Source organism: Oryzias melastigma, linkage group LG18, assembly GCF_002922805.2.
Source record: "Oryzias melastigma strain HK-1 linkage group LG18, ASM292280v2, whole genome shotgun sequence".
NCBI lineage: Eukaryota > Metazoa > Chordata > Actinopteri > Beloniformes > Adrianichthyidae > Oryzias > Oryzias melastigma.
This window is the reverse complement of record NC_050529.1, coordinates 20,917,952-20,936,821: the sequence shown is the minus strand read 5'-3', so window position 1 is coordinate 20,936,821 and position 18,870 is coordinate 20,917,952. Positions and strand designations below refer to the sequence as shown.

At 43.1% G+C, this 18,870-nt stretch overlaps 2 protein-coding genes across 5 annotated transcripts in view; one reads left to right on the top strand and one right to left on the bottom strand.

Annotated features, from left to right (window-relative positions):
* Positions 1-327: 327 nt before the first annotated feature.
* zanl (zonadhesin, like) overlaps positions 328-18,870 on the bottom strand; it is a 42,469-nt gene continuing 23,926 nt past the window's right edge. For 2 of the 3 annotated variants that reach the window (XM_024288504.2, XM_036216905.1), the window contains 34 exons: positions 18,610-18,726; positions 17,982-18,106; positions 17,603-17,748; positions 17,342-17,485; positions 17,138-17,245; positions 16,847-17,016; positions 16,546-16,748; positions 15,324-15,468; positions 14,994-15,241; positions 14,703-14,880; positions 14,508-14,616; positions 14,057-14,151; positions 13,710-13,886; positions 10,904-11,112; positions 10,680-10,824; positions 10,506-10,603; positions 10,248-10,394; positions 9,160-9,324; positions 8,951-9,078; positions 8,302-8,573; positions 8,022-8,230; positions 6,378-6,522; positions 6,052-6,299; positions 5,850-5,979; positions 5,577-5,778; positions 5,344-5,505; positions 5,144-5,274; positions 4,808-5,010; positions 4,589-4,724; positions 3,016-3,147; positions 2,798-2,935; positions 1,195-1,288; positions 1,067-1,116; positions 328-985 (listed from right to left, as the gene is read on the bottom strand). In XM_024288504.2, the coding sequence (XP_024144272.1) occupies positions 741-985; positions 1,067-1,116; positions 1,195-1,288; positions 2,798-2,935; positions 3,016-3,147; positions 4,589-4,724; positions 4,808-5,010; positions 5,144-5,274; positions 5,344-5,505; positions 5,577-5,778; positions 5,850-5,979; positions 6,052-6,299; positions 6,378-6,522; positions 8,022-8,230; positions 8,302-8,573; positions 8,951-9,078; positions 9,160-9,324; positions 10,248-10,394; positions 10,506-10,603; positions 10,680-10,824; positions 10,904-11,112; positions 13,710-13,886; positions 14,057-14,151; positions 14,508-14,616; positions 14,703-14,880; positions 14,994-15,241; positions 15,324-15,468; positions 16,546-16,748; positions 16,847-17,016; positions 17,138-17,245; positions 17,342-17,485; positions 17,603-17,748; positions 17,982-18,106; positions 18,610-18,726 (5,354 nt within the window). In that variant the 3' untranslated portion in view covers positions 328-740. The remainder of the gene's footprint in view (positions 986-1,066; positions 1,117-1,194; positions 1,289-2,797; positions 2,936-3,015; positions 3,148-4,588; positions 4,725-4,807; positions 5,011-5,143; positions 5,275-5,343; positions 5,506-5,576; positions 5,779-5,849; positions 5,980-6,051; positions 6,300-6,377; positions 6,523-8,021; positions 8,231-8,301; positions 8,574-8,950; positions 9,079-9,159; positions 9,325-10,247; positions 10,395-10,505; positions 10,604-10,679; positions 10,825-10,903; positions 11,113-13,709; positions 13,887-14,056; positions 14,152-14,507; positions 14,617-14,702; positions 14,881-14,993; positions 15,242-15,323; positions 15,469-16,545; positions 16,749-16,846; positions 17,017-17,137; positions 17,246-17,341; positions 17,486-17,602; positions 17,749-17,981; positions 18,107-18,609; positions 18,727-18,870) is intronic. The other variant, XM_036216906.1, reaches the window with a different exon arrangement.
* serpine1 (serpin peptidase inhibitor, clade E (nexin, plasminogen activator inhibitor type 1), member 1) overlaps positions 12,239-18,870 on the top strand; it is a 66,727-nt gene continuing 60,095 nt past the window's right edge. Inside the window, exons 1-2 of one of the 2 annotated variants that reach the window (XM_024287495.2) lie at positions 12,239-12,283; positions 12,853-12,953. The gene's annotated coding sequence lies outside the window, so the exon portion shown is untranslated. Of the gene's footprint in view, positions 12,284-12,403; positions 12,538-12,852; positions 12,954-18,870 lie in introns of those variants that run through there. The other variant, XM_024287496.2, reaches the window with a different exon arrangement.

Genomic DNA, 18,870 nt, shown 5'->3' with positions numbered 1-18,870 from the left:
TTTCTTTTAATTTTTTTTACTTTTCTCTAAAATAATGTCCACCCTTTTGCTCATAAGTTAATGATGTTATTCTTGTAAAAATCTCTACTATTTTCCCATAGTTTTCAATTTTTTTTTAAAAAGTTTCTTGTAATACTTTTTTATTTTATGATTTCCCCAAAACTGCATTTCAAATATGTGTTAAGATGAATAAAATTGTAGTTTTATTGTATTTATACAATTTTAATCTTCAGGTTCAGAGTTGAATCCACATCTGAACTGAACCTTCATTTACTACACCAATAAACAGTGCTGTATTTCATAAAGAAAAGCAAGTAAAGACACAAGTATATATGCAAACTTTATTTCTGTAAAAACAAATCATTTAGTGATTTAATGGAATAAAATAAAAACTGAATCATGAGACACTGAAACCTTTTATAATGACATTCATGGACGGTCCAGCTCTGTTACTGGAGAACAATTCACCTAATTACTGTTTAAATATATATAAGTTAATGTAAACAGTTTTTTTATTGGAATTAAGAAACAAAGAAGTAATCAAGAATGCATGGACGGTTACAGCGCATAAAATACACAAACTGTCATGTTTGTTTTCATTTGATCGATAAAGTTCCTGCATTTTGTATGACATCATTTACGGAGGAAACACTAACATTAGCCAAAAACAACATTTTCAAAATATAAGTTAAGAAACAAAAACCAGAAAAGTGCAGAACGGATTGATGGATTCAGGTGCATCACAGCGGGGTTGATTTACCATCCTCTTCATCAGTCGAGTCTTCATCATCAGAGCCTTTTTTGCTATTTGAGCTTCTGTCAGACTTAGAGTCTTTGGTAGAGTCTCTGTCAAAGTTGGGTAATTTGTCAGAGTCTTTGTCAGAGTCTTTGTCAGAGTCTTTGTCAGAGTCTTTGTCAGAGTCTTTGTCAGAGTCTTTGTCAGCGTTGGATTCTTTGTCATCCTCCATGTTTTGATATGGAACGTCTGTAAGACAGAGGCAGGAGTCAGAGAGGGGTCCGCTACACTCAGCAAAGTGACCCGAGTGTCGGTATGCGGTAGTCTTACCGGTAGGTTTCATGCTGTACGGTCCATCTGTGAACTTCTTCTTCTTCTTCCTGTAGATCAATCAAATACAAATGAGACGTCTTCAAGCGATTTCAGCGCCGTAGCTTCCACAAACTGCTGATACTCACTTGGCTCTCTTTTTCAAAACACACACGACGCTGATTATGACGGCGAAGACGACCACCGAGGCCAGGACGGCGATCAGGATGATCCACTTGGTTTCTGCGGTGAAAACAGTCGAAGGTCAATGATCTACCTCTGCTTTTCATGTAAGCAAGCTCTAACACCAAAATACATCAAGTTAGCAAAACACGATACTTTTCTAAATGTAATATAAACATGGATCTACTGTGTCTCCAGCTCTCGTATCTGTATGTAAAACAGTGGAGACTGTCGCCGCGTATCAGACAGAGCGGCTTCTGCTACATGAGAACAACTGTCTGAATAATTTCCTATGTGTAGAAAAACTCCTGGTGTCGTCAGTAAACAGCAACTTTATTGTTCTTTGAGGTCGAAGACTCTTCTTCGGTTTCCTCACTAAATCTTTACTGCCCTAAACAAACTTTCCGAACATGTGTTATTGTTTGGTTTCTGTTAGCTTTTGGCTACTAGCTTAGCCATGCAGCTAGCCGCTTTTAGTCACTTGACCAAGATGGATGTTGTGAACAAAATACATCAGTTTTTCACAATAAAACTTCCTTCAGGATCAGAAATAAACTAAACGGAAAAAATCTAAGTTAGCGCATTTATTTCTCTTTTTGTCAGCGGATGTCTTATTATTCATAATTATGAATTATTATTATTCAGAATTATGTTAAAAAGTTGCGATTTTAGAGTTTTAGAAATTGGTATTGGACTAAATTGAACTATTTTAGCATTTACAATGATTTTTAGGCTATTTTGGAGTTTAGCTAATATTTCAGGTACTGCAAGCTGTTTTGGCTGATTAAGGCTTTTTTAAGGCTTTTCAGGCTGTTTTGGAGTTTAGCTATTTTTTCAGCAACATTCTAGCTGTTTTGGGTAACCTTAGTTTTTTTTGTTTTGGTTTTTTAGGTTAATTAGGCATTTAGCTAACAATTTAGCTGGCTATCAGCTTCAAGATTTTCAGCTATCAGCTTCAGCGTTTTCAGCTATCAGCTTCAACCCTTTCAGCTATCAGCTTCAGCGTTTTCAGCTATCAATTTCAGCATTCTCAGCTTTCAGCATTTTCAGCCATCAGCTTCAACCCTTTCAGCTATCAGCTTCAGCGTTTTCAGCTATCAGCTTCAGCGTTTTCAGCTATCAATTTCAGCATTCTCAGCTATCAGCATTTTCAGCTATCAGCTTCAGCATTTTCAGCTATCAGCTTCAGCGTTTTCAGCTATCAGCACTAGCATCTCCAGCAACTAAATTCAGCTTACAGCATTCACACTAGTATTATCACAGGTAATGCTATATATCTAGTCCATAGTTATGTAAAAAAATTCAGTTTTTAAAGTTGTAAAAATGTCGTTTTAGAGTGTTCAATAAATGTTTATCCTGTTCCGCCCGTGATCTAAAGTATGTTTTGGATTTTGGCCCCTTGTGTGATCGAGTTTGACACCCCTGATCTATGGACTTGGAAAACCCAAAACCTCGTACATGTGCATGTGAGTGAGGCTCTGTTCACTGTGTTCACATCACTGTTAGCGGTTTATTATCGGTGTGAATATCAACAGCTGTGGCCTGAGCCGCTCTGACAGATTTCCTTACCCAGTCCTCCAGGCCGGATGACCTCCTCCTCACAGTTGGTGCCCTCAAAGTTCTCTGGACATTCACAGGTGTAGGTGTTGTTGGTGCCCTCCGTGCACGTTCCTCCGTTCAGACAGGGGTTGCTGAGACAGGGGCCCTCTGCAACAACAACAACAACACACAGCGATCACCCTCCTGCCCTCTGTGTCTGCTACAGTCTCAGGCTGTCGGCCGGATACCTCCAGGAGGCGTGATCTCCTCCTCACAGTTGGAGCCCTGGAAGCCTTCTAGACATTCACAGGTGTAGGTGTAGTTGCCGCCCTCCGTGCACGTTCCTCCGTTCAGACAGGGGGAGCTGAGGCAGGGGCTCTCTGCAACACAACAACACAACATGACTGCAACACAAACACACCACAACCTCTGAGGTAAGTTAGTACAAGTTTTCCATGTACTTCTCCAGTGATGATCACATGATCAGTGAAAGAAGAGAGACGATCAGACATCATTATTTATAAATCTGATGAATCTCTTCGGCTTCTTAAAAGCATCCGGCCCCGCCCTCATTTTTGAGGTCTGTGTCCATGACTGATTAAAGATTGATCTAGTTCAGAGAAGTAGGAGAACTTTCAGAAAAGTCCTCAGACGGGTCACGGTGAACTGAAATGTAGTCATAAATATAAGATGCAGCTTTAAAAGAAGCATGAATACATCAAATCTGTATGAGGGGACATCTTCACTCCAGCTTAAAGACTGATGATTTTAACATGTTCTTGTAGCATTTTTCTGATGTGGAGGACATATATGAAGACATTTACGACTAAATTTGCATTTTTGAGTATGTCTTTATTCTAATTGTTGGGAATAAGGAACAAACGAAAATAAAGCAGAGCTCGCTAGCATGCTACAGCGAAGCTTGCTAGCTCAATACAGCAGAGCTTGCTAGCTTGATACAGAGGAACTCACTAGCATACTACAACAAAACTTGCTATCTCACCACAGCAGAGCTCGATAGCATGCTACGGTGGAACTTGCTAGCATGCTGCATTTGAGCTTGCTAGCTTGCTACAGAAAGAGCTCACTAGTATGCTATGCTGTCCACCGGGCGGCTGGCTAGCGTAATGAGCTAACCCACTGAGTGTCCACTTAAGCCATTGACAGGTGGGGCCACCACAGAAACTGCAGACAGACCTAATCGGGGTCCACATTTTCTGCCCACTTTTAAACCATATGGGGCCACTTGGCCTCGCTGGCTGGGAGGTGAGGGTGAGGGGGGCGGGGTTGCTGCGTGCTGAACTTCTAATGAATTTCTAATGAAGTCCTGCAGCTCTGCAGAAACTATGTCATAGAAAACGAAGGTTTTTTGATTTTGGCTAAAAACAGCATAATTGTACTTAACCCTTTAGCACCGGAGCTTCAGTGTTAATGTCTTACTGTAACTTTTCAACTTTTATCACGACGAACATAATTCCAGTAGATTCTGAAGGAGAAATAGTAAGGTATCTTTACTTTTACTCAAGTATGGTTTTCAGGTACTCTTTACAACTCTGTGCAGAAGTAACTTAAGAATCTGATCGTTTTCCTGAACTTCAAGATATTTTTCATATTGCATCAAGACAATAATATTCTTATTATTATGTTTTCCTTCCTTGGTACCACTGAGAAAAGGGTGACTAATTTCTATATTTTTTTGGCTTATACCCCAGAGTGACTTATAGTCCAACAAATGCAGCAGAAATAGTCCTTGCAGAGGTGTTGTGTTCTGCCTTACTTGTTAAGACAAGCAGACACAGGTGCCAACAAAGTCCCACAAACCTCTGTAGCAATCTCGCTTGAAGTCATAGATGGTGCAGACATAGCCAGCCGGGCAGGTTTTGGGTTGGCACGCTGCTCCGGTGCTCGTGCTCACACAGGACTGAGAACAGTCTTCCGTCACGAAGTTCTCGTTCAGCTGCAGGACGGAGACACAGGAGAGGACGTGAACCACCTGTGGCCAAAGCCATGCGGTCATTGCAGTCGGGAGAGGCTTCTCACCGGGTAGTATCGGTCCAGGAAGGTGCAGCCGCACTCTGTGTACGGCACACAGGTTCCCTCACTCATGACGAAGCCGGGGGCGCACTGGCACCCCTCCACACAGGCGGTGGCGTCACACTCTGACGGCGCTGCAAGGTCAGCACAGGACGACGGGCAGGGGGACATGCAGGCGGTGTAGGTGCTGTTGGCGGGACAAGTGAGGGCTGCGACACAAAGACAAGAGCGTCACCATATGTCCCGTAGTGCTGCCACAAACTAATATTTTAACAGTCGACTAATCATGCCAGCCCTAGTGTCCCGTGTGCGTGTAGATACGACTGTAATGCTTCCTCTTACCGCAGCCTAGCTGCTGCCTCCAGGACCCCAGCTTGACCCCGGCCTCCTGGCAGATGACGGCGTACGCCTCGTAACTGGCGCAGCGCAGCTCCTCGCTGCCTTCCTCAGCGCAGAGGTCAAACACACAATCGCTGAAACGACACACACCGTGAGCCAGAGCTCGGTGTCAGACATGTGCAAACACACCGTGGATCACTTACTCCTGGTAGATCTTGGGCGGCAGGGCGGCGTGGCAGGCGGCGAAGGGACCCTCGAGGTCGGACAGGGCTCCACATTTTGTCACGCTGTTGTAGTCGTCGAGGTCGGACTGAGAGCAGTCGGAGGTCTCAAATCCTGAGTCTGGATCTGTCTCCACGTCTCGCCTGCAGACGGAGATATATGGTGACTATGCCTGCCCCACTACGCGTGTCTGAGAGGACGACCCCCGTCCTACCTGTGGATGCGAGCGACGGAAGGAGCCTGGAAGACCCTCGGCTCCTGAGCGAGTCGTTCGCTGACCCTCCAGCTGTCTCCAAACTCGTTCAGGTCCCGGACCACGGTGCCGTCGGGCTTCATGTACTCGTTCCTGGTGATGCCATCGTAGTTCCCACACAGACCCCTGACGGCGTTGCTGTAGGTTCTGGGCAGGATGACCTCTGAAACACAGATGCTGGATGAGCGGAGCCTCACTAAAGCTGCAGGGTGGGGGTCAGTCAGGAGCTTTTACCTCCTCGACTTTTGCCGTCGAAGCGCACGGTGAGTCCGAAGTCAGTGGTGAGCTGGACCTGCTTGGAGTTCATGGAGATAGTCAGACCACTGACTGGACTCAGAGGTGGGGTGACCCGCTCCCCGTTGACCTGCAGCAGGAAGAATATGAGCTTTTATACAAAGAAATGCATATTTAAAAAGCGAAAGAACGTTTTACTGACCAGGACAGACTTCTTCTGCAGGAAGCGAACGTCAACGCCGTAGACGTTGATGTACATCTGATCCAGGAAGGACACCCTCTTATTGCCCCCGCGTCGGAGGTTCTTGCCCCTCACCATCAGGGGCTTCAGGGAGCCCTGCAGGTTGTGGTCCTGAGTGAGGACATACGTGTAAGGGCCTTGGTAGTGGTGGGTGAAGCCGTCGAATGTCCGGTAGTGGGGGTCTCCAGAGATGGTGCACCTGTCGAACTCTACGGAGAAAAACCAAGGAGATCCGGTCAGTTCAGGCGGCCAGAACACGCTGATCGTGTTCGTGTCAGTGGACTCACTGGTGGGCTGGCACTGGATGTCTCCATATTTGTCCGGGCCGCACACAGAGTTGTCGTTGCAGCTGTGGTCTTCACACGTGATTTGGCCTCCAAGGTTGCAGCTACAAGATTCGTCGCAGTTCTCAGTCAGCCACGAGTCGCCCACCTGTGTGAGCAGACCAGCAGGGTTTACGACTGGATCTAGTTGTGGTTTTGGTATTTTTAGCATCTGTTTGTCTCAAAATGGAGGACACATATTAGGAAAATTAAGCTTAAAATAGCATTTCTGAGCATAAATTCATTCAAATCGTTGTGAATCAGGAGCAGAAGAAAAAAATCAATTTGTAAAAGATTGTATTTGTGATGTAGAAAAAAAACTGGGCAGGCCACAATCTCCCTGCTCCATTCTGATGCATCCACTAGATCCGTATACGTCTTTATTTTCCTCGACTGAGCTAAAATCTGGATCGAAACTGTACGGCTGGATAACTGATTTTTGTTGCACCGCCAATGTTAGCTTGGTGTCGTGAGGAGCTGTAAGCTAGAGGGAGAGAAACATATGGGTGATGGGAAATGAGGGCGGGGTTACTCCCCACCAACAGTCCACAACTCGGAGGTAAATTTCTAATAAACTTCTGCAGAAACTATGTCCTAGAAGTTTTTTTTATTTTGGCTAAAAACAGCACAATTATTAACGGGGAAAGCTTTGAAAATAGATAAAAAGATGATCGGAGTGAGACTTTAAAGATACTTTTTTTCTTTATTCTATAGAGAAAAAACTGAAGATTTGGGGATTTTCTGGTACTTTTAAACATCTGGCTTTACTTCCAAAAACTGTGAAATGAAGTTTTATCTGACTGTTGAAGTCACTGACTCGTATTGCTTTAGTCTTAAAACAGACATTTCAGTGTTTACTTGTTAGTATTCTTTTTCTAATCTTAGTTTCAGCTGGATATTTCCACCTAATTTTTCATTTAAGGCACATTATCCTTGCTCAGTCTGGGATTACATTCATTCCATGTAATCTGTTGATTTATAATCTACTCCAGGGGTGGACAAACCTTTTGATTTGTGGGGGTCTAAAATTTGATAGAAGGGTGCGTGGAGTGTTTTGGTAATTCACCAAAAAAAAGAAAGGCTTAATTTAGATTGAAAATGGATATATTTACTCAATAAAAACTTGAGTTTTTATTTCAAAACTGTGGATTTTGTTCTTATTTTAGAGACAATTGCACTAGAATAGAACAGAATAGATTTATAATAGTCACTTCATATGTACAACAAAATTTAAAAGTGCTCACTGGTCAGTGTGTCATTCATTCTGTTTCTAAAAGAATTAAAGTTATAATTTATACCAAAGAGTTAACCAGTTAGTTGATGGTCGTGTGGTGTTTAGATAATTGGGAAAAGGCCTGTCTGAATAATAAAAGAATTACATTAATAAGGATTTTTAATACAATTTATTTTAGTCTGGTGATTATGTAGTTTATCCACCCCTAATCTAGTCCATCAGAACAATTAAAACATGACTTTTACTTAGTTTGATATTTAATGTTTTTTGTTTGTTTAAGACACGGTGGTCTTGAACTGATGTTCGATAGCTTTCAAGAACATCATGTGACACACACATGGACAGCATGTTGGGCCAGTTTGCGTTAAACTCACGTCATGATACTCTCCGTCCGATCCCACGCAGCCACACTTGTCCAGAGAAACGCACTTGTCGTCACTCAGGACGTAGCCGGCGTTGCACTCGCATCCCTCCACGCAGGCGGTGGGAGGCAGGTGGCAGAATATGGGGAAGAGGTCGGAGCAGGTTGGCGGGCAGGGGGCGGTGCAGTCGGAGTAGTGGCTGTTGGGAGGGCAAGGCAGGGCTGCAGGGAGGAGCAACGTCAGTCAGCACACCGAACTGTCTGCAGCGTGACCGAGAGGAGCGGAAACTCACGGCAGAAGGTGCTGTTCCTCCATGTGACGGTGACTCCAGCGCTGTGGCAGGCCTGAGCGTACGCCTCCACGTTGTCGCACAGGGTGGCCTGCATGCCGTTGTACTCGCACATGTCGTAGATGCAGTTACCCAGGAACGCGTCCGGGGACACCACAGAGTGGCAGGGCCTGAAGCTGGCGGAGGTGATGACCTGCTCACACTGGGCCTTAAACTGCTCCTCCTCGTCTGCGGTACAGTTGGGATGTATGTCCGGACGGGTGTCCGGCTGACAGCTGCAGAGGAGAACCACTACAGTCAGCCTATCGCAAGCTGAAAGTCATGTATGTCATCTGAGTGGAAACCTAACTCATTCATTTAGTTTAGCTTCTTTCACACATTTAATCCTCTAGATCACATGTGTCAAAGTCAAGGTCGTACATAGTTACACGTGAATGTGGGAGTTTTTAATGCGTTAGCTCGAAATGCACATTTACATAGATTTTTTGTTAAAAGTGGCCACTTGAATGCAAGTTGCCTAAGGATGACATTACATTCCCTCAGTCCAGTTCTCATATACAGTCACTGGTCTGAACTTCTTCTTCAGTAAATGCTGTGATGTTGAGGCATAGATGATCTATTCAGAGCATGTGTGAAGCGACAGGTCACTGACCCCGGATCGCTGTCCCCTTCAGATTTCCAGCTGTTGCCCAGTTCAATCACGTCTTTGGCCGGCTGCTTGTCTGGCTTAAGGTTGTCGTCAGAGGAGTCGTGGTTGTAGTTTCCACACATGCCACACAACTGGAGACACAGTGTCACAGATCAGTGGTGCTTCTACCCGTTAATAAACTCACTGATGCCAGCGTGCAGAGATTGTCCTACCTTGTTAAAATATTCTCCAGGAACTGTGATCTCCAGGTGGTGGACTCCGTCAAACTTCACCTGCAGGCCAAAGCTGGTGTCCAGCAGGCTGTAGGATCCACTGGTGATCACTTTGGCTCCAATGGTGTCAATGGTCAAAGGTGTCCGCACCCGCCGCCCGTTCAGCTAAACACATAAGGTGCACCAGTCAGCTTTAACTGCGATAACAGATCGACGTTTGGACTAGGAGTGTGTATAGATAAGAGCTTGATGATAGGATATGTATCACAATATGTGTCTCGCGATATATATCATATGTGTCTTACGATATCTTTCGTGATATGTGTCACGATGTGTCTCACAATATGTCTTACGATTTGTGTCTCAATATATGTTTCATGATATGTATCACGATAAGTATCACGATATTTGTCTCACAATGTGTCTCACGATATGTATCACGATAAGTATCACGATAATTGTCTCACAATGTGTCTCACGATATGTCTCACAATATGTCTCACGATTTGTGTCTCATTATATGTTTCATGATATGTATCACGATAAGTATCACGATATTTGTCTCACAATGTGTCTCACGATATGTATCACGATATGTGTCACGATGTGTCTCACGATATGTAACTTGATATGTCTCACAATGTGTCTCACGATATGTATCACGATAAGTATCACGATATGTATCGCGATATGTGTCTCATGATATGTATCACGATATATCTCAAGACTGTACCACAACAATTTTTTACGTTTTTTAAGAGTATGACTGAGCTGCCAACTAAGGGTTGGGGGTTCAAATCTTTAAGGTCCAGTGTTAATGTTCTTTAGAATACTGTAACTTTTGTATGCTGAAGATTTTGTGTTTCAGTGTCACCAGTGATATCTCAGGTGTTAAAGGGTTAAGTGGAAGAAAACTGTAAGAGTGAACTACGTTTACTCATAAATAATTGATTAAATATCATCTTGCCAGCATTTTAGAATGATGCAAGGATCGCAAAATGAAATATCGCAATATATATTGTGATATATCGCCAAATGGATTTCCCCCTACACCCCTAGTGTGGAGCGCCTTCAATCAGACCACCCACCAGGACTCTGCGGCCCTTCTGCAGCTCCACCTCGGTGTCCTGAGGCAGGAAGACTTTGACTGAGCGGACGTAGGACGCCTCTGGTTGACCTCGCTCCTCGTTTTTAGCCACCACCCTGAAGTCCGTGACCTGAGTTTTGTTGCACACCTGCAAGGTTCGAGTGCAGAGATGAAGATATTTGCTCAAAAACACAGAGGGCTTTGAAGTGGACAAACACTTCATAGTGCAAATGATACTGAAGGTGAAGTGATTTCCTACCTCCACCAGCGTGTATGTGCAGGTTCCCATGAATGTGTGCATCACACCGTCAAAAGTGTAGTAGTGCGGATCTCCGGCCACATGGCACACTCCTTTACCTGAAGGACAAATGAGTTAAAGGTAAGAACAAGGTGTTAATAGAATTGGGGTTCCTCTCCCAGCAGGTCCAGTTACCTGTAGAGTGGCAGTCCAGCACGCCCTCCACCACCTTGCACTCCTGTGCAGGACTGCACTGCCACGGCTCGCAGGTGATGTTGTGGTTGCCGTTGCACTTGCAACGCTCCGAGCAGTCAGTCTCTGTGAACCAGGTGTCTCCGACCTGAACGGGAAAAAGTGCATCTCTGAGGAGGGGTGTGTGTGGGACGACAGGGACTGGGGCTCCAGTCCGGAGCACTTACGGGTCGGTACTGTCCATCCTCATCCGTGCAGCCGCACTCACTCAGCGGGACGCATTTGTCTCCGCTGAGGATCAGACCGTCGTTGCAGACACAGCCCTCCACGCAGGGCAGGTCGCATGAGTCTCCAGAGCTGTCAGGCTCCTGGCAGCTGGGCGGGGGGCAGGCAGAGCCGCATGGAGTGTAGTGACTGCCCGTGGGGCATTTGAGAGCTGAGGGGAGGGAAGAGGGAGCGACTTAGCCATTTACAGAGATATACATCAATGCTAACAATTTTTTTATTTAAAGATAGCCTTAATTCGTCCATCTAAGATCCTTTAGTGAATTTTGTTTCAGAAACTGAACATCAGATTATAAAGAGAGGTTGCTTTTTTTAGGGTGGAGTTTTGCCTCTTGACTTCCATCAGAAAAGGTTTGGAAATTTAAAGTTATATAATGAGTTTTTAAAAAAAAAAAAAAAAAAAAAACTGAGGTTTTTAAGAAATGTGAGCAGTGTGAGAGAAAAAGTTCTACTTCTGAGAAAGCTGGAATGTTTCAGCTATAGCGCCCCCTGGAGAGTAAATATGAGAAAAACACTGAGTGACTAAAATACTGTCTGAGGAAAGTATTCATGCATTCTTTCAACTATAGTTTTGGATTATACCAGGGGTCTGCAACCTGCGGCTCTGGAGCCACATGTGGATATTCTACCCTGAATTATGGTTCTTTGATTAAAGAAAAATAAAAAATAAGTTTGTAATTTTAAAAGTAACTGTAAATTAAAAAAGTAAGTAAGTAATAATATAAAAAAAGGTAAGTGCATATGACAAGTTGAGCCACAACAGATTTTGACAGATTTTTCCATTTACCATAAAAAAAATGGATAAATAAAAAAAAATCAGTAAGCACAACCAGAATTAAAATGCAACAAACAATAAAGCAGATTTATCTATTTCTGAACAAATTAAAGGGTTTCAAGTAGGGCTGAATATAGCCAACAATTTCTAGAATCTATTTGATTTGGATTGCCAGATTGATTTTTTTATTATTATTATTATTATTATTTAGATCCACTTAATTCAATTTGATTTAATTCAAATTGGATATTTTTTTTATATTTTCAGATTAATCTGATACAGTTCAGATACTGTAAAATGTATTAGTGAAATAATAGTGAGATTGTTAATATCATACAGTGTTACATGGATACTTAAATGAAAAAGCTCCAACAAATGTTCTGCTTCTCCTGGAGGGCGTTTCAGTTTGGCCTCTAGGTGGCGATCGCGCTATAGCATTAAAACTTATTTCAGAAGAAGTAAGTATGACCAAGCAAAAAAAGTGTTTTTATACCACGAATAGTTACTTAAAAAATGTTTCCTTAAAAGATTTTGAAAGCTAATTCCTGTGAGTAAATAGAGATTATATAATGATGCTAACTTAGTCAGCAATGCATGTTTAGGTCGACCGAACGTTAGCATTAGCCGTCCTATGGGAAATTCCATAATACGTTAGCATCAAGCTAACGGATTTTACCATTGTGTTACCAATCTTTACTTTAATGGGTCCATTATTGATGTATTGTGCTTAGATCAATTCAGATCGATTTTTTTTTAAACCCAGTCCTACTTTCAGGTGCACCTTGTGGTTTGAAAAATAGGGTAAGGGTAACTAAATTAGCTCAAATTATTTTTTTGTTTGTTAGATTTACATATTTCTGGCTGAAATGCACAACAAACGGTAATTTTTCTTTTTTTTCCTTCACTGTGGACATAATATAACTACATTTGTTGCATTGAGATGAAATGAGACACAGAGTCTTTTATTTTGAAAGGAAGTCACGTGAACCACTCAAAAGTTAAAATCTATTTCATATTTTTATTTAAGTCTCTTTATGTTTTGCTTATGCCAGTTTATTTATATTTATCATAATAGTAACAACAACATAAATGATCCATGTCTTATTTTTCTAAAAGGTGAAGTCAGACGTTGCGGTTCCTTTTGGGTCGTACTCAGTGAAAAATCGACCCAAGTGTTGAAGGTTGCAGATGTTTGGACCATACTCTAAGTAAAGCAAGTAAGTAAAGTTTATTTATATAGCACCTTTCTCCGACACAGTTTAAAAAGTATAAAACAAAAATAGTTAAGAAGAAACAAAAACTACAAAACAATTTTAGAGGTATATAAAACACAACTAGTCAACCAGACTGTGAAGAGTTCATTAGGAACAGAAAGGTTGTTTATAAAGAGAGGTGTTAAGTTGCATCTATTTCTAGTTTTGGTCATTTTTGTTTCTGTTCCATGTTTTTTTTTAATGATAAGGTATGTTTATTATTAACCTCAAATTTTGAATATTTGAGTTTATTGGGTGACTTTTTTTAGGTTAAAGGATTATTTACTTTAATTCAATTCAATTTTATTTATATAGCCCCAAATCACAAAGAAAATTTGCCTCATTGGGCTTTAAAACTGATAAATCTGTCAAGGCTAATTTATCCAATTTTTTTCCAAGATATTAACAAAAGTAGTTTAACCTCAAACTGTTTATAATGCTTATTATCTTTATAAGAGAAGATTGCAGGATTGATGAGTGCCACTCAGATTTTTTTTGACAATTTACTACGCTTCAAATATTCAGATAAAATTTGTGATAAATGTATGAAAAGGGAAGAAGAGGCACAGGAATAAGACAAATCAGTCCTGCACTGGGCTCAGTACCAGGTTAATAACATCCTGTCTTCTTCTGATTGGGAGGCTTTTGTGTGCAGTTTTGTCAACAATCCAACAGTTTTGGACGGCATGGGTCATCACTGGTGTCATGAGGAAGACTTACGGCAGAAGGTGCTGTTTCTCCAGGCGATGTTCATGCCTGCAGCCGCACACATGTCGGCGTAGCTCTCGATGGCCTGGCACAGAGCCACTGTCTGACCTCCGGTGGCACACATGTCGTACACACAGTTTTCAAAGTAGGGCTCAGGTGGAACCACAGCATGGCAAGGCTTGAAGATACCTGAAAGAAGAGATCGTACGATTGGAGCAGGGGAATTTGACATCATCCTAGGGTTACATCTAGATAGCATCAAGTGGGAGTAGAAAAAAGTGTGATCTGATTGGATCATTTTAAAATCTCCAAGAAAACAGACTCTTTCTACAGTTTCAGTACGAGTGTGTTTGTGCTACCATTGAGATCGGTGATCATTCCACAGCTCGTGGGCTTCTGAGCCTCCTCCTCCACCTTCTCATCACACTCCTCCTGTCCTCCGCCATTTGTGCAACTGCAGGTGGAGAGAGGTTAACCGTTAATCCAGAGCATCAGAGCAGCTTTGGGATGTGGTGGAATGGGAGATCGGCATCATGGATGTTCAGCCGACAAATCTGCAGCAACTGTGTGACGCAATCATGTCAATATGGACCAAACTCTTTGAGGAATGTTTCCTTGTTGAATCCAATTTCTGAAGGAAAAAGGGGGTCGAACCCAGAACTAGCAAGGTAGACGCAATGAAGTGTTGGGTAATTGGTATAGAGAGTCCTAACATCTACAGAAAATCTAGTGCGTCTTTGGACCTTCTTCTGCTCTGACTCATTAGCACGATTAGCATGCAGCAGAGAGATCTTCCGAGACCAGACTCACTCTGGTCGCGGGTCAGGCACCACCCAGCTGTCTCCCAGCTCGTTGGAGTTTGCTGCCGGAGTGTTGTCTGGTTTCAGGTTGTCGTCGGTTGGGTTGTCGTTAAAGTTTCCTGCAAAAGTATCGACATCTAAGTCACCGCAGTTGTACTTTGGAGAGCAGAGCACAAATTCTGTCTCCTGGAGGGTCGGTCCTTACCACACATGCCGCAGAGGAGCCCGCTGTAGGAGGACGGCAAAGTGACGTCCGCGTGGTGGTTTCCATCAAATCGCACTCTCAGGCCAAAGGAGGTTTCCAGCACCACAAACTTTCCACTGAAGTATATCTTCATTCCGCTGATGGAGCTGACAGGCGGAACCACCACTGTCCCGTTGACCTGAAGAGCAGAACCAGATGAGCGACTGATGTAGAGTCACTTGTTCCATGGCTGATCAAACGGATTCAACAAAGCAGACACCCGAGATGTTCAGACTCAAGGTGGTGATCTACCTGGACGGTGCGGCCCTTGCCGAGGATGACAGTCATGCCGTTGATGTTGATCACTACGGCTCTGACGTAGGAGACCTTGGTGTTGCTGCCTCTGTGCTCATTCTGAGTGTCCACGGTGAAGTATGGCAGATCGGAGGAGCTGTTGCAGAGTTTGGTCAGGGTGTAGGAGCAGGCTCCCATGTAGTGGTGGGTGCGCTTGTCAAAGGTGGTGTAGTGAGGGTCACCAGAAACAGAGCAAATGCCATTTTCTGAGGAAAGACGAGCAGAACATGAGCTCTCGAGCAGACAAGATGTGGACACCAGCCTTTGACATGCAGGTGTTCAACATACCCAGAGGTCGACATTCATACAGCCCATCCTGCAGCTGGCAGATCTCAGTGTGTGGCTCACAGCTGGTGTTGTGACACTGGATCTGTCCTCCACTGAGACACTCACAGCTCTGCTCACAGCCCTCCAACAGCCACTCATCATCCACCTGGAACACAGTACTGGTTAGTCAGGAGGGGGTCAAAGTTAAAGGTTAAAGACCCACTCTGATGAAAATGGTGTTTTTGACACGTCGTTCTTTTAAATGCCTACGCCACATGTGTCAAAATCAAAGCCTCCGGGTAATTCTATCCGACCCTTCAAGTAATTCTATCCGGCCCTCCACATCATTTAATTTATTGTTATTAATGACCCGATGTTATCTTTCTAACTTGTATAATTTTGACAAAAAAATATTTCTATGGAGAGTAAAATATTGAAAGTTATTTAAGGTTTAAATGGATTTATTTTCTAATAATTTTCCTGCCTTTTCATTATTCATAAGTATGTTAAAAAGTTACAGTTTTAAAATAAAAAAAAATGTAATTATGCTAGCTTTTTGAACTATTTATTCATTTACTAAGTTTTGTTATTTTTTCAGCTACATTTGAGCTGTTTTGGATAACCAAAGTTTTCTTAAGGCTAATTTAGCTAATATGTTAGATGGCTATCAGCTTCAGTGATTTCAGCTACCAATTTCAGCATCTTCAGCTATCAGCACTAACATCTTTAGCAGCCAAATTCAGCTTACAGCATTCACACTAGCATTATCACAGGTAATGCTATATATCTAGTTTGTGATTATGTTAAAAAAGTTACTTTTTTAAAGTTTAAAAATGTAGTTTAAGAGAGTTAAATAAATGTTTATCCTGTTCGGCCCGCGACCTAAGGTGTGTTTTAGATTTTGGCCCCTTGTGTGATTGAGTTTGACAGCCCTGATCTACACCCTTCTACTCATGAGGAACAGTGGAGGATTGAAATTACTGCAGGGACCTTAAAACTATTCTTGAAGAAAATTTTAAAAGTTCTCACTTTTATAAGTTATTTACCCCGGCATTTGAGCTGTACTGTGAGGGGAAATAAGATGCTAAATCTGAAGCAACAAAATATTAAAACTAAATTATTAATTTATTTCTGCCAAGAAAAAACAAAGTGGGGATTCACTGAATCAAGTTGAAGTTGCGTTCAGTTGGAACGAGGAGTTTCCAGTTCTGAACAAGAGACTAAAGGTGTGTTCCTCACTTACAGGGTGGTAGTTTCCACTCGAGTCCACACAGCCACAGTCCTTCAGGGGCACACATTTGTCATCACTGAGGATGAATCCTGGGTCACACTCACAGCCCTCCACACACACGTCCTCACAGCCGGGGGGGCCGACCACGCCGAGGCAGGTCTCAGGACATGAGCTCACGCACAGAGAGTACGAGCTGTTAGCAGGACAGTCCAGGGCTGCAGAGAGGAGCCAATATGAGGTTTTTGTTTTTATCTTTGATGATGAACTTCAGCAGGAACTAGAGAAAGGAGCTGTGTTCTTCTGGAGAACTTACGGCAGAAGTCTGGATCCCTCCATTGGTGGACTGTGACTCCGGCGCTTTGGCAGGCGTCAGTGTAGGCTTGGAGCTGGTCACACAGAACGTGCAGCTCACCGTTGAACTGACACATGTCATACACACAACTCTGGAAGAACGGTTCAGGATCCACCACACCAATACACTCTCTGGACAAGGAAACAGGACAAACATCAATCTTTTTTCAACCTGCAGGGCATCAGAATAACTTATGGTTCTAAATTGTAACACATGTTTGGTTCTGGTTCTGCTCAGGAGCTGGTTTCTCACCTGAAGGGCCCAGAAGGATCTTCAATTTTCCCACACTTGTCTGGTTTAGTCACCTCAGCCTCCAGTTCAGGGTCACAATCTGGGTCAGGCGTTGTACCTGGACTACACCTGGACACCACACATGTTCACACATCCTCAGTCCCATTCTTCAAGGACAAACTTAGAAACTGTCAGACCTCAGCTCAGTCAAGACTCTTCACTCACGATTCATCCTCGTCCTCCTCCGTCTGCCAGCTGTTCCCAAAGTCGTTGACGTTTCCCGTTAGAGTGCCGTCCGGTTTGGTGAAGTCGTTGCCTGCGTTCCCGTCATAGTCTCCACAGAGGCCGCACATCTGGTCGTGGTAGGAGCTGAAGGAAAGCAGATGTAGGGCTCAGTGTTTCTGAGCCTCAGCTCCTCTCAGCGAAACAAGGACGTTCCATCAGCAGATCAGCAGACTGAGCTGCAGAATCAAAGAAAACACCAACCTGGGGACGGAGATCTGGGCATAATGATTTCCATCCCAGCGCACCCTCAGCCCAAAGGTGGTCTGCAATATGATGTACTGACCGGCAAGACTGAGGGACATGAGTGGTGAAGGGTTGTGAGGGAGTGCCACACGGACGCCGTTCACCTGCAACACGGGAACGCAAAGACTGCATCAGAAATCAGATTCAACCAGCAGAGATGAAGATCAAGCAAAGAAAAGAACTGATAAGACGTTAGGAGTAGCTAAACTAATGAAGAAGAGGAGTGAACTAGCAATAGAAAGTATATCCAGGAAAGAGTCAGACAAAGATTCACTTCTATTCAGATAAAGAATTGACTGTAGAGTAGAATCGCGCTCTGTTCATCTTTTGGACTGACCAGAGTTCTCTTGGACTTCATCAGGGTCACTGTGATGTCGTTGACGGTGACATAGAGTTTCTTCAGGTAGGACACTCCGGACACTCCTCGCTCTTCGTTCTTCCCCTCCACCGAGAACCAGGGATCTGCACAGGAGCATCCACCAATCACAAGGGACATCAGTCAAATGTATACTGGGTGTAACTTGGGAAATTTGGTGATTTGCTTTATGGTTATGAATAGGTGTTGATTTAGGTGTTTATTTGACTGTATCTGAACAAACATCATCATATGTCAAAAGCTTCCCAGTATGAGGTCTATCAACATTAGTGTCTTCAAAAAAGACTTGTTAAGACTTGACTGACAAGAAAAGAACAGTCATAGTTACTACCTCTCCATTTCCATTCTTCCTTCGTATTACCAGAACCTTATGCTAATCTGTTTTCAACCCTAAAGTATGTTTTTCTTTCAATAGGGGGATTAAAATTTGTTGTTTAACGATTTCGTCTAATTTGTTTTCAACTTCTTTGGTTAAATCACAGAAATTGTTGGGTTTCATTCTGGATTCAACCCACATTTAAAGTAAATTCAGTTAACTTACATGGTTGTAGGTGTATAATTGTAAATGGAAATGCCCAGTTGCACCTACCCGAGTCATTCCTGCAGGTTCTGGCCAATGTGTAGGTGCAGGTTCCCATGAAGGTGTAGTATTTCTTGTCAAAGGTGTTGTAGTGAGGATCTCCAGAGACGATGCAGTCCTGAGAGCCTGAGAGAGAAGAATAAGCATTTTGAGCCACTTACTGGAAAACTGATACATGTTTAGGACACATCTCTTTTCCCCAGTGACATTCGGAAGACATTCTTCTGTCCATTGATGTGGCTTATACCATAGCATTTTCATCTCTTTCTG